The 13842-nt window shown below is 50.6% G+C and overlaps 1 protein-coding gene across 1 annotated transcript; it reads right to left on the bottom strand.

Annotated features, from left to right (window-relative positions):
* Positions 1–352: 352 nt before the first annotated feature.
* Positions 353–13511, bottom strand: MREG (melanoregulin; the record flags this gene model as incomplete). The annotated part of the gene is made up of 5 exons (XM_080632145.1): positions 353–487; positions 607–770; positions 2370–2460; positions 9401–9560; positions 13420–13511. The coding sequence occupies 5 exons, from the start codon at positions 13509–13511 to the stop codon at positions 353–355; spliced, it is 642 nt and encodes a 213-aa protein (XP_080488271.1).
* Between the last annotated feature and the right edge of the window lie 331 nt (positions 13512–13842).

Consider the following 13842-nt stretch of genomic DNA (forward strand, 5'->3'; position numbering starts at 1 on the left):
TCGCAACTACAGGTATCTCAACTTCTGCAGCTACTGGTAGCAACACCTGGCGCGGCAGGTTCTCCCCGTGCCTATTGCATATGCTACTCGGCTAGCGGTCTCCTGTCAGGGCTACACTACAGCAGTTCTTGCTCCCTTCTGCTTGGGAGGACCTTGGGGCCAGCATCCACCTTCCTGTGCCCTCCCGGTGGGGCACAGCTCACCGACCTCCTCGCTCTGCTCCGACCGGCCCACTTGCTTCTCTGCAGGAAAACAAGGAGCAGCACTGCTTGTGCTAACCCCTCATCAGAGGAGCCTGGTCCCAGAAGGGAAAGAAACCTACTACCCATCTTGTGCCAGCAAGGCGGGTTCCTCAGGGCATCACAACAGAGGTGCACTGCAGGGCCTTCTGGCTCTCATCCACTCTTTCCCCACTAGGTCTCTTCGGATACACCATGCTGGCCATCTTGAAGAACTCATCTGCAGCATCCAGGGCTATGAGCCGCTCCTGACAAAGCAACAGGGGTTCACAGTCACTACACGCAGTTCACCTACCTGCTCCCCTTCATTTGAGCTCACCTGCAGGGATGGGGCAGCGGGGAGGAAGGCATGCTAGGAGCTACTCACCACCACGAAGAGGTAGCGCTCAGAAAGCTCCCAGCTAGTTGGGAAGATGTTTGTCTCTTCAGAGAGCTTTAACAAGATGTCCCGGGCTTTGCCCATGTTCTGAGAGTCACTGATGATGCTGAGCTTGGTCACTGACAAGAGGGAGTCCGCTTCCTTCTGGAAACCTTGGAAAGGGATGTTACAGAAATGAGTCAAACAGGAGAGCAGGGTCATCCCTGAGCCCTCCAGGCTCTTGTAAGGTTCCTTCCTGCCCTCCCCCTTGGGCTGCTGCATTCCCTACTTTCTAAAACAAACTAGCATTCCCCCAGGCAGGCTGTGTCTGCACTTGAGGCAGGTATAAGCATTCAGAGCAAGTTTGATGCTAGTTTTCCACAGCCAGGGTGTTGCTTTCTGATGGTGCCAGAGCTTTCAGGGCTGGTGGTGTTGGAAGGTAACAGTGATAAAAAACCTTTGGCAGTAAAGAATGCCTGGGTAATTTTTCCTGTAGCAGTCAGCATCCCTTATAGGAAGGGTATCCAAGGAAGGAAAGGAGGAAAATAGATGCAGGGATCTTTCAGTGTAATGGCTACCATTAACGCTTTGTTCAGCTCCATGGAGCTGGTGGTGGTGTGTCTCACCTGAAAACACCTATGAGGAAAGAGTGGTGGTGTTAGGATTAAAGCACAGCTCTAGATAACAAAAGATAGCAGGTTTCACATCTGGTTGCACTTAGCTACGGTCAGGCCAAATGATCCCTGGCCTTGAGCTTCCCCACCCTTTGCAAAACAGCTCCGGAGCCATTGCAGATGTGAGGGAGATGTGGGAGAGCCACATCAACGTGCAGTAACAGATGCAAGGGTGTCAACTGATCCTTCCCGTGTTCGCTCTGTATGGGCTACGTGAGCACCGGGGTGAAGGTGAATGCTGATACCTAGTCATGAATTCATCGTGTTCCTCCCACCCAGAACAGCAGGTAGGGCAGGAGCAGCTGAGATACCCATCTCTGTCTCCCAGTGATAATGCCCTTGAACAGCCCAACAAGTATGCTCAATTCCCACATCCTTCTCTCATTAGCTGCCAACCTCCTCCAGAGCATGATGCAAGTCCCCACTCTGATGTGCCAGTATGGGACATCTCCTTGGCCTCAGAGTCACATGCTATGTATGTATGTGAGAAACCAGGTCACACACACTGAATTCTCCAGAGGAGCAGCAGCTCAGCGCACAGTGGGTGCAGTCCACTGTTTGCAGGCTAGGAAACATGCCAAAAGTAGGAGGGCCACTGTTGAGTCATTTCATTTGGTGAAAGAATATTTCAAACAGGAGTAAACAAAGTGGGTGGCTTAGCTCTGATCAGCTGGCATGGGCTAAGGAAGAAAAAGAAGACTTATCTGTGTTCCAATCGGAAAGCAATATTCATTTCTCCCTGTTGATCTTGTTCAGAAAAACCCACGTGAACTGGCAGGTGTCCCTGCTAAGTTTCCACAAGGAAGCTTGAAACAGATGACCCTGCATGCTATTACAGGCTTGAAAGGCTCCCCCACTGATCATGGTTTATGGGCTTTTTGATGTGCCACGGTGGCCCCATCTCCTCCCAGCCGTGCCTGAGCTCTGGAGAATCTCCACAGGCTCTCAGCTGCTATGTGGGCTACCTGATGGCATTGCTCGGCAACCTTGTTCTGTTTGCCTACAGTTCTCCTCTACCAGCCTAATTCGGTAGAGCTATTCCCATTCTGAACCACCACCGGTACCACAGAAATCACATCATTTTGTCCCCTAGCTTACCCAAATCCTCCAAAATGTGTTTCCACCTGCTTCTCACTTCTTTTCGGGTCTGCCGTAAGGTATAAATATCATAGTTGAGCTTTTGCCATTCCTGCAAAGCAAAGGGATAAGAGTCACTCATTTGCATGTGGGGAGGTTTCTGCTGCTTTTCTAGGAATTCCAGCCTTTAGAAACAGATCCAGAGTAGAACTTTTGATGTTGGCACAGAGGGATTGGTATGAAGGTTGACGAAGGTCTTTGGGCCAAAGCCCTTTACCCCAAACCTTGATGCTCCAGCTAGTATCAAAACCTGAGCTTGTGAAAATACCTTATTCAACCTTTACAGCTTGAGAAACCACAACCACACATTAATATATTGCAACACCTTATTTCCATAGCCTTGCAGTTCAGCTGGCATGGCACATTTTCTTACAGCTGATGATAGCCCATGGGAAACGAAAAGTTACTGCTCTCAGCATGGCCACACATACAGTGGCTTTTCCAAACTGCTCAGCCCTCTGTTTGGCATTTAAGTGGAGTAGGCAGGGTTTCAAAAGTATGAGAAAACAAGAAAAAAAACAGGCTTCTTTTTTTTAAAGGCTGGGGTATCCTTTTTTAAATACCAGAGAAGAGGGGTGCACGTGGGTGGTTGAGGACTGAGCTGGAGTCACTTGACATAATAACTATTAGTGGCTGCCAGTTGCTACAGCTAATGCCTCATCTAGCTGTACAGCTTAAATCCTTGCACTTGACCTCAAGCTTTAAATTCCCTGGCAGTGTTCAAGGCCAGGTTGGACTGGGCTTGGAGCAACCTGGTCTAGTGTGAGGTGTCCCTGCCTGTGGCAGGAGTTGGAATCGGGTGATCTTTAAGGTCCCTTCCAACCCAAACCGTTCAATGATTCTATGATACATCTGCATAATGGGTCACTGTCTAAAAGGGAAGGGTTTAAGGTTATTTACTGAAGCTGTACCAGCACATTTAAACACATCTGAAGGTCCCTTCCAACCCAAACTATTCTATGATCCTATGATTCCATTCTATAAGTATGCGTTCCTGTGGAAATCCATATATTCTGCAGGAAAACCAGGAGTACTTTACTAGCTGAATTTAATCAATGCCCACACTGCAAAGGATGCATTCACAGAAGCATCCCAACAGCAGGTCATAACATTGCTCAGCTAATTCCCCTGCACTAATAACCTTAATTAATCTCATTTCTCAGCAACAGATTACAGAGATGGACTCTTGTAGAATAAACAGGCATTAATCCATGCTGTCTGCCTGGGATTTTCCTACGTGCCATGCTGGGTTCAAAGGGGTTAAACAATACCCAGGAAGGCTAGATGTATGCTAGAAATCCCACTGGTTTCCCGATACCTGGTGCCTTAAGGAATTGATCTGATAAAGAGCTGGAGATTAGACTTTGGAAGAAGCAGTCGGTAGGGTTAAGTCACTGGTGAATTCAGGTCAGGAGAGCAGGGGAAACAGCTCCACTCACTCTGCACTGCTCATCTTCCCACAGAGCAGAGAGAAAGCAGGCAGGGACCAGCCCCTCCTCTCTTGTGGTCGCTAGGAACCCAGCTCCTCTCAGTGAAAAGAAGGGGGGCTATATTGTATTCAAGCTTTGTGGGAAGTTTACTGCAGACTTGAAAGGTTTAAAAAGAGATTAAAAGGGCTGCACGATGGTCCCTGCTGGCAGGGATCACTCGGAAACATCTCAGCCTGCTCGTGACCCCATGGTAAAAGGAGAGCAAACCCGTCTGGGCATGCTGGTGGGGATATAAGGCAGCATGTCTCTGCCCTCCTGCAGAGATAAACAAGTGCTTTAACATAGACAATCAATCCAGATGGCCATTGTGATTCCAAGTGTGCTTCATGTGGATGACTTAGTGAGCCAGGGAGGGGGGTGGGAAAGATGCTCCTCTCCCTGTAGTTTGCTGGCACTTGGCAGCAGCTTTCAGGGCTAAGCTCCATGGCAAGCAGTGCTTAGCATGCAGGGAAGCTGCTCCTGATTTTCTCTGGATTAACAGCAGAGATCATGAGGATGAGGCTGGGCAGCGATGGGCTGAGCTCTCAGAGGGACTCATGCCCTGTTCTCCATCAGCCTCAGCAATCCTGAGTTTTCCCAGCCAATTTCTTGTGGCAGAGGCATCCTAAACACTGTGGGCAGGAGGCTGTTCGCTGTGTTACTTTGATGAGGAAATAAAGAGCATCTTTCCACCCCCAAAATTATTCTACCAAGCATCTCCCTTTAACAACACAGCAAAGGAAGAGCAAAACTTGTCCTGCCCGCGTGTAGGAATGGGCAACATCAGAGACTTTGGCTGCATCTGTGCACCACATCCTATGCACCGATATCCTTGGCATTTCTGTGGGTCTGGGACATCCCAGTCTTGCATTCAAAATCAATCCTTGAAGAAATAAATACCCTTCTGCCCAAAATATGAATTAACCACAGGAAACCGAAGCAGGTTGCAGTTACTGGCCCGGCTGAGAAAATCCTTTGTGCATGGGTCAAGAACATCCCAGGAGCAGCACCAGCTGTCTTCTCTGAGTGCTCAGCCCTTCAGATATTTACCTGGAAAACTTACTGCAGTGTGATATACTAAATCTGCAAACGCCAAATGGAAATGAGGAAATGCTGGGCACGAAATACAAGCCAGGCTGGTGCATAACTCAGAGCTCTGGAAAAAAACGTGCCAAGGAAACAGGCAAGCACTGTCCAGCTCTTCATCTCTGATCATATGAAAGTTTTCTAGGTAGTACGGAGCTTTCTTCGTGTTGCCAAAGCAATCTTCTGTCAAAACCATTTCCTTTATTTCTTTGAAAGTAATTGGTGTCACCATTCTGTTCAAGGGTTACTTTGGAAATGAGGTCAAAACAGAGTTGTCAGGGAAGAACTGAAATATCAGTGCAGGAAGGTACCACGCCACATCCAGGGATGCTCCTGTGGGGCTCCACTGGAAGTAGTTGAGCAAATACAAACTCTAGATCCACGCTCGTACAATGAACCACCAACTGACTTTGCAGCTTCGAAAAAGCTTAAACTGGGTTCAGTTTAAGACATGCAGGTTAAGAGGGTCAGTTCTGGGCTCCCCAGCTGGCATCCCCAACCCTGGACAAACCCATCAGCACTCAAACCCAGCACGCCCCAGCAACAGCACATTGCAATACCGACCTTCTCTGCAACCTGTTTAAAAACAAATAAGCCAGTAGTAGAGCAGGAGGAAGCAGAAAAAGGGGCCGTGTCAGCTCATTAATGGGCTTGCCAGGAGGAGCATGTATAGCTCTGCTAGCCAGGTCCCTCACAGAAATGCAGGCAGAGGAATTTGCTACCAGGGTTTATGACACCACCTTTCCCAAAGGAATAAGCCAAAAGAAGAAAGAAACACTGCATTTACAAGCCATAAGAACAGCGGTTTTCCCTCGGTCATAATGCAAAACCCTACCTTTAGTTTCTGTTCACAGCCCTGTGGTGCAGCTGCCCAAAACCTGGTTCCTTCTCTGAAACCAACGTTAGTGCAACAGCTCAGGCCCTCTGCCCACAGCTGGGTGATGCCATGCACCCCATCAGAGGACACTGAAGCAATAGGATCACCACAAACTGGACCTCTGGGAGGTCCACATCACATACATAAGCCCAGCAATGAGCCCAGGGCAGCTCTTGCTGTTAGAACTGAAGAACTGTCAGAGACATAGTAGTCCCATTCCCCACAAAACGCTTTCCTCCACACTAGCAGGGTACATGCTAGAACAGTGACTTCACCCATATATATGCAGTATCTTAAGGAACATCTGGTTTTCCCAGAAAGTCCTCAGCTCACTGCCAGGTACGGGGTTTTGCTTTACATCACACCAGGTTCAACAATGCTGCAGAACAGGAGCATATTTCCCATCTCTGAAACGTTGATCCCAGCCTTCAAAAGCTTTGACAACAGCTTTGATCTCCAAAGGCTGCATCAGCTTTACCAGCCCCCTTCAGCTATGGCTTTTCTGGTTTTCTCTGTGCATACTCTTCCTTGCCCACACTTTGCTTCCAAAAGTGCATCCAAGGATGTGACACTCATCGGCCTCAAGCAGAGAGAAATGTGAAGGTGCAGGCTGCTCGGTCCTCCTGACTTTAGGAGGCTCCGGTGAATCTTGCCTCATCTACCTACTGCACAGTGGGTTTGGCAACCGCTGGGTGCTCCAGCAAGCTCCACCATGGTCAGTGGCCCCATGAGCCTACACTCCCAGCTCACAGCACTGAGCAGGAAGAGCAATGGTGTGTGTGAAAGAGGGTGCACCCAGGACGTCACAGTGCTTGCTTTGCAGAGCTTCCTGCCTTGGTTCAGTGAGAAGCAGCCCTGCCATCCTTATACAAGCTAAGGGCACACTGAGTTTGGGTTGGAGCTGCCAGATTTCTCACAGTGGGGCCAGCAGGAAGAAGCAGGGAGAAGAAACACTTCCACGCGGATCACATGTGGGTCCAGCGTCACGGTGAGGGCAAGGAACTAACTCCGAAGAAGGATACCAATGCTGCAAGTTGCTGACAGCCCCACCACAAATGATAACAGGGTGCATTCAGTGTTGGAGCTCCTGGCACTTTGAATGCATAGTTTGGTTTATTCATTTACCGCAGTCCACAGCACAACGATGCCCAGGCCAGGACAGATCCATCCTGGGACCCTTCCCAAGTCCTGTGCTAAAAAGTAGCTAAGATAAAGGTGGGGAATGGCAAAGCATAGACTAAGCGCACAGCACACCGGAAGTTCTTTAAGTGAAGGAGCAGCAATAGAGGCAATAGTTCTCCTTTCAGTCCCCTTTTAACCAAGAGAAAAAGAGGACCTATGGTTTCGTAAAGTCGGTGCACTGCACACACAAAACCCGCTCCTCCATCCCCTGTCCTGCAGCACCCACATGCTCTCCCTAGGGACTTTGGGAGCAGAGCAGCTCCCAGAGCACATTATGGCTTTTACAGCCCAGTGCTGTTTTGCAATTAGACTTATTTTCCTCTCTCTCAGGGCTGAAGTCTCATTAGGAGGGGAGGGCAATGCAATCTGGCCTACTTTTAAAATGCTTGCCAGTAGTAAGGAGAGACTTTGGCACCCGAGGCCGAACACAGGAATGCTGGCTTTGCTGGCCAAGTCCCTCCCTGTCCTGTCACACAGAAGGAGTTGCAGCTGGAAACTGCAACAGCTTGCTGGGCTTATACATTATGCCTCAGTTTCCCTAGCTGTAAAAGAGAGAGGCAATGACTAGCTGCAAGGGGCACTGTGCCATCATTTAAATAAAGCACATCAAGCACTGGCTTTCTTCAAAGTCAGCCTGATGTACTCCTCAGGCTTTTTTATTAACTGCACTGCGTAAAGACCCCAGGGTATGTGATCTTATATCTGTTGGGGAGAGGAAGCCGCATGCTCTTTGTACTTTCCTTTTTCACTGGCAGGAACAGTGACTGCTCAACTCCCTAAGAACCTTACCGATGCACTGAATGCAGGAGAAAGCCTTGGTGTTAGGACAGGCAGGCACACTGGGGCTAGGACAAGGGGTTAGGACAAGCAGGCACACTGGGGCTAGGACAAGGGGTTAGGACAAGCAGGCACACTGGGGCTAGGACAAGGGGTTAGGACAAGCAGGCACACTGGGGTTAGGACAGGCAGAAGAGCTCTCCTGCTCACCCACAACTGATGCTGTCCTCTGCAGGGCTGACACACAGCTTTCCTCTGCCCAGGGAGGCATCCTTCTAGCAGCCCATCCACTTGTGATACTGTTTTATAAGTAATAACAGCTTGTAGGAGGCCTGCCCCATCCTGAACCCTAAACCAAGCTAAAAGGTGCTTGAAAGGGCTGGAATCAGGAGCTTCAGCACTGCCCTAAGCACACCCAGCTCTGCAACAACCAAGGATTGGCACAGCTCCCTAAAACAGAGATGTCCTTGTTTCCTTCAGCCAATTTGGGGCGGATGACACTCCCTGTCTTCTCAGAGACAAGCAATTGCAAGGTAGAGAAAACAGCAGCGGGGAGGGAAGAGAATATCTTCAGTTATAACTGTAAAGGTTACATGCAGCCATTAAAACATAACAAAATCATCTATTCTAATATTAATATTTATTCAAACCCCACCAAAAGCCCCTGAAACAAACACATTAAATGGGGATTCTGGCCAGCCGTATACAAGGATTGCACTATCTCATTTTACGTTATAAATACTATGATTTTGATCTGAGCTTTACCTCTGGAGTTTAAGGCTTCTTGTGAAAGCTGAGCTAGCTTTTGGCTTTGAGGGGACTATAACAGGAGGAAGAGTTAGTGTCTTGCAGTCTCTTGGATGAAATGGAATCGTGTTGAAATTAAATGGGAAGCCTCCAGGCTTTGCTGCAAGCATTTGGAGGTCTTAGAAGCAATCAGAGAGGGGGAAACGCATCACTATTTGCTACAGCCTGCTCCCAATCAGGCCACTGAAATCTGCTTTGCACCCGAGTGCTTTAGTGAAGGAAATCAGGGCTGCAAAACAGCCTTTATGTAACAGTGATGATTTTTCCCTTCTGCATTAAGATCTGTGCCAGTTCTCTGCTTCTCAATAATTGCTGTACAACCCATCAGAAAAGTATTTAACTTGACGTGTCAGTGGAGCGGCAGCTCAGCTCCAGGCGCTGCCATTGCCAGGTGAACGCCACTGTGGGCAGGGCTAACACCAGCCTGACCAGGGAAAGGCCAAGCCAGGGGAATACTGGACCCAAACAAGCAGCCTGTGAAGCTAGGAAATTGAGCTGGGGATCCCAGTGCTACCAGTACACGTTTGGTGGTGGTGGCGTAGAGGTGCTCGCAGGGCATCGCGCATCCCAGCTCAGGGAGCTTCCCAGGGATGACATCCACAGATGCATCCACACCAGATATAGGGTAACATCTGGAGGGTGATGGAGCAGATGGGAGGACCTGATGTCTATGTGAGCCACAGTGGGGGACTTTGGGCTGTTTGTAGCAGTTTAACGGGTGCTTAAAGGTACTTGCAACGCATTTGATGAAAGCACCTTGGTGAAACTTAGCGCAAGGAATGGCACCACCTCACCTCCGAGTCCTTGTCCAGCTGGTTCCTGACCACAATCATGTTGTACAGAACCCGGTCGTCATCTGCCTCTGTGTGGGTCACATCATGTGGGGTGCTCCACAGGTTCTGCTCCTCATCCCGTGCCAGTGTGGCTCCAAAGGAGGCGTAGGGGTTGTTGTTACTGCAGAGAAGGGGAGAGACGAGGCAGCGTTAGGTACTTCAGCATCATGCTGCCTCCTTTTACCTCCCCAAGTACCGTCGAGTACTTGCTGTGTGCAAGTACCTGATGGGAGAGAGCAAAGGAGACAGAGACAGACCCTTCCTAGTGCTGCCCCATAATAGGATGCACATTGAAATACAGGAAATTCTGTTTCCTCATAAGAATGGCGGGTGAACACTGAGGTTGCCCAGAGAGGTTGTGGAGTCCTTGGAGACACTTAAACCCGACACAGTCCTGGGCAACCTGCTCCAGCAGGGATTGGAGTGGATGTTCTTCAGAGGTCCCACATCCAGCACCATGTTTCTGTGTGACCCTGCAGGTCTATTTTCTCCCCAGCAGCCCAAACCTTACCAACTCAAGCAGGCAATCCCTGCAGGCGCTCACCACCCCAGGAGCTCCTACCTGAGAGGTACAGCGATGCGCTGAGCTATGCGGGACCTGTGCCAACACACAGGACGGACACGTAGCCCCATCTCTATCTGGGGATGGAAATGTCCACAGCCTGCATGTGAATTCTGGCCTTAGTAGCCAGCAAAGCAGACCATCATCTTCTGGGAAGGCTGTCCCCAACGAGGGAAGTCTTCTCTGCAACTGTTCTGTTGATTTTATGGCTTTATGTTGCTACTGGGGGATGCGTTTTTCTTTACAGGATTATTTAATTTGGTGGTTGGAACTGGATGATCTTTAAGGTCCCTTCCAACCCAAACCATTCTGTGGTTCTATGAGTTCCTCTGGGACATCTTTTAGCAGAGGATTTCCATAATGTTTCTAATCAAGATGTTCAAACACTTGAGCAGAACAACACAAATGGAGAAGTATTTTCAGCCTTCCCCAATAGTCTCACCAGCCATCCTGTGCCAATCCCTGCTCACTTCTGTTTATTCCCACTGCTTATTCCATTTGCTACCCAAATCTCATTCCTTTCACAAGGAACCGATCCAGCAAATCATCAGATAACATTGAGGGTGCTTAACCATGACGCCAAGCCATAAAAAAAGATGCTAAGATGAGCTTCAGCACATAGGCAAAATAGAAAAAGCCCTTCACATCAGCATTCCTCCAGGAAGCTTAATTAGACTTTCAACAAACCAAAAACCTGAGCAACAGGTAATAAGTGAAAAGATAATCTCTTATAATCTCTCATTAAAGACAAGCAAACAAACGTAACTTAGAAGGTGTGGATGGCATAACTCAACCCTTCCTGCACTGGAGCCAGCATGGGTTTTCTCAAACCATTTTCCAAAGGTGGAGCAGACAGGATCCCAGCCTGGAAGGCATCTCTCAGGAGCCAGATGTGCTCTCAGCATGTGTCCAGTCCCATCCTGCCTTCAACAGGCTTCTTCCCACCCAGTGACTTACCGGTACCCATAACATCTGATTACTTTATACAGTAACACCAACAAGCCTTAGGTTTTATGAGCCGCTCCCTCACAGCTTGCAAGGCACTTCCCAATGTGCCTCTATTTCCAAAGCATCCAGCAGCCTGTCAGGGATACAGGCAGTGCCCAGGAGTCAGCAAATCCACACAAGCACAAGGAGCCCTGCCAACAGGGAACACCCTGAGTGTGCTGGACTTCCAAGAAACATTGAAAATGAAGAAATGGGAGCAAAAATAGGAGCACACAAACAGCAGCCTGCTTGGCAGGTTAGCGCGGGACCAGAGGGGACCCAGACCACACTCTGTTTCACACTCTGGGTTTTACCCAGAAAATGGTGAGCACTAATGCTTCATCAGCGCATTTCTGCTCAAAGAGACTTCCAGTCCAGATCAAACTCATTTTGAAGTCCAAATTCTCATTTTATTTGCATCCCAAGGACACCATCTGAGCCAGATTCCACTTTTGTGCATCAAGAGGCAGACAGGCAGCCTAGATGCTTCCCTGCAGCAGCCCAGCTCGCTGGCTTTGCCCAGGGTTTCCTTTCCCAGCCCCACACTATGGTCCATGCCCATCTCCCCAGAGAGTGCTGGCTGCTCTCACTGGCCTCATGGGTTGTATATGCCCAGGTAAACGTGCACCTCATACACAGATTACTTCCTCCTCACTGCTTTATTCTTTGACACATTGGACTTATAAGGCAGCAACCAGTCCACTTGGGGAAAATAAGGTGAAAAGTCATAAAGTCAACTTTTTGGTAGCAACACCACCTCCCCAAAATCTGAAACTCAGCTAAAAGATCTGAAATCTCAAGCAAGTCCTTCCTTTTAAACAATGCTGCAATAAAAACAACAATACAGCAATTGTGCTTTGGCAAGATCCCTGCCTTGAAATAAAAGCCCAAAGCCTCCTGAAGAGGGACAAGCCAGTGATTAGGCTGTTAGATTAATTACCCTGGCACAGTGCGCAAGAGCAGGGGCCTTTGGAATACCCAGCATTTATACAAGCTTTCCTGCTTAGAGCCAGCATTAAGTGGATCCCCAGCAGAAGGCATGTTACTAAAGAAAGGTGCCTGGGGAGGGACAGGGCCCCGGCTAGCGATGCACAGGATGGAGCCTCCCTGCACGCCTGCTCTGCTCTCCTTAGGTTAATTGCCAATTTCCTGCACTGAAAGCCCCATGCTCGGGATTAGCTGGTTATTACTTAGGGAACTGCTCTAACAGCACGAAATCAGGACATTCCAAACCCTGATGCCAGCTCTGCTATTACCTGACACCTATGTAGGCCACAGCAGGAGCATCCCGCCTTCCTTCCTGAAATGCCCCTGTCCTACTGATGACACAGGGAGGGCACGGTCCCTGCCTCATCCCAGGGCTGAGGATCCCACTGCGGGCTTTGGCAGCACCCAGGACCCCAGCCGGCAGCTGGAAAGGAAGGAGAGGTGCCGCAATCCCCGCGCACAGATGTTTCGCAACATGCAAACCCTCCTTTATGCGCTTGCACAGCGCACAGCCCTTCTCCGTGACTCGGGGCTTCATAGAATCATAGGTTAGGGTTGGAAAGGACCTTAAGATCGTCTAGTTCCAACCAAACCAACCGAAGTTCATCTTTAAACACAACCCCCCTCCCGGGCAACCTCACGGCTCTGTGCACAAGACAGATGCGATCCACAGCAGGAGGGAAAAAGCTGTTCTCTAGGAAGCAACATGCATGTTGCTTTCATCTAAAGCCGGCTCCAGCAGTGTGCTGTCATCTGCTTTTCAGCATCCCCTGCCTGGGAACAGAGCTCTGCCCAAAGGTGGGACCTGACCCCCCGCATAATGATGGGGACCCCTTTTTTGTTCAGTGCCTCAGCCTCCTCTATTGAAACGCCACCACAGAAAGACAAAAGCTGAACGGTTCCTATGGCGAGGAGCACACAGGAATCACCAAAGAGATGCTGCCCTTGGTTCACTTGCTAAAACTTAGCATAGAATCACGGAATGGTTTGGGTTGGAAGGGACCTTAAAGCTCACCCAGTTCCAACCCCTGTCACAGGCAGGGACACCTTCCACTGGAGCAGCTTGCTCCAAGCCCTGTCCAACAGCCTGGCACGCATTGTTCCACGAGGTGCCAGAAAGAACGCAGCCCCTACGGGAAGCCAGCCCGGGTGGAAAGAGAACTGAAAGCAGTTTGGTACCAACAGCAGAAAACCCCTTGGGAGCCTTGACCGGCTCTAACAGGAGGTGGCCAACCCCTCAGGGAAAGCAGCGGCTCTAAAATCACTGCGACGGCCTTAGGGGGAAAACGGGGCTCGGCGCGGCGCGGAAAAGGCTGCTGGGTGTGCGGGCGCAGAGGGGCTCACGCATGGCTGCGGACCAGGGAACCGGCCCCATCGCCGGTGGGATAAGAAGGGGGGGCTCAGCCCCATGCCTCGCAGGGGCAGCGGGGCGAGGGGGTCTCACCTCAGTAAGGGCTCCTTCTCGGCCGCTGCAGCCTCTCCGCCGCAGCAGCCGCAGCAGCCGCACAGCGCGCACAGCCAGGCCCGCAGCCCCATCGGCGCGGACGGGCCGGGCCGGGCCACGCAGGGCCCTCCCCCGGCCGGTCCCTCCCTCCTCCGGTCCCGCGTCCCGGGCCCGCCCCCGGCCGCCGCTCCGCCCCGCGCCCTTCCCCGCTCCCAGGGCTGCTCGGGGCGGTTGACTCAGGGCCCGGTGTCCTCTGCAGCCTCCCGCGTCCTGCTCCACTCTCCTGCTCCCTCCCGCACCTCCCTCGGTGAGCTTTGCCTTGCGTTGCGTTCATGGCCTCTTGGCCCTTATGCCCCTTGTGGCTGTAACGAGCCATCACTGGCCACCACTGGCCTGCTGGAGCGAGGCCGGAGGAGGCCGCGG

The sequence above is a fragment of the Psittacula echo genome, assembly GCF_963264785.1.
Source record: "Psittacula echo genome assembly, chromosome: 20".
In the NCBI taxonomy this organism is placed as follows: domain Eukaryota; kingdom Metazoa; phylum Chordata; class Aves; order Psittaciformes; family Psittacidae; genus Psittacula; species Psittacula echo.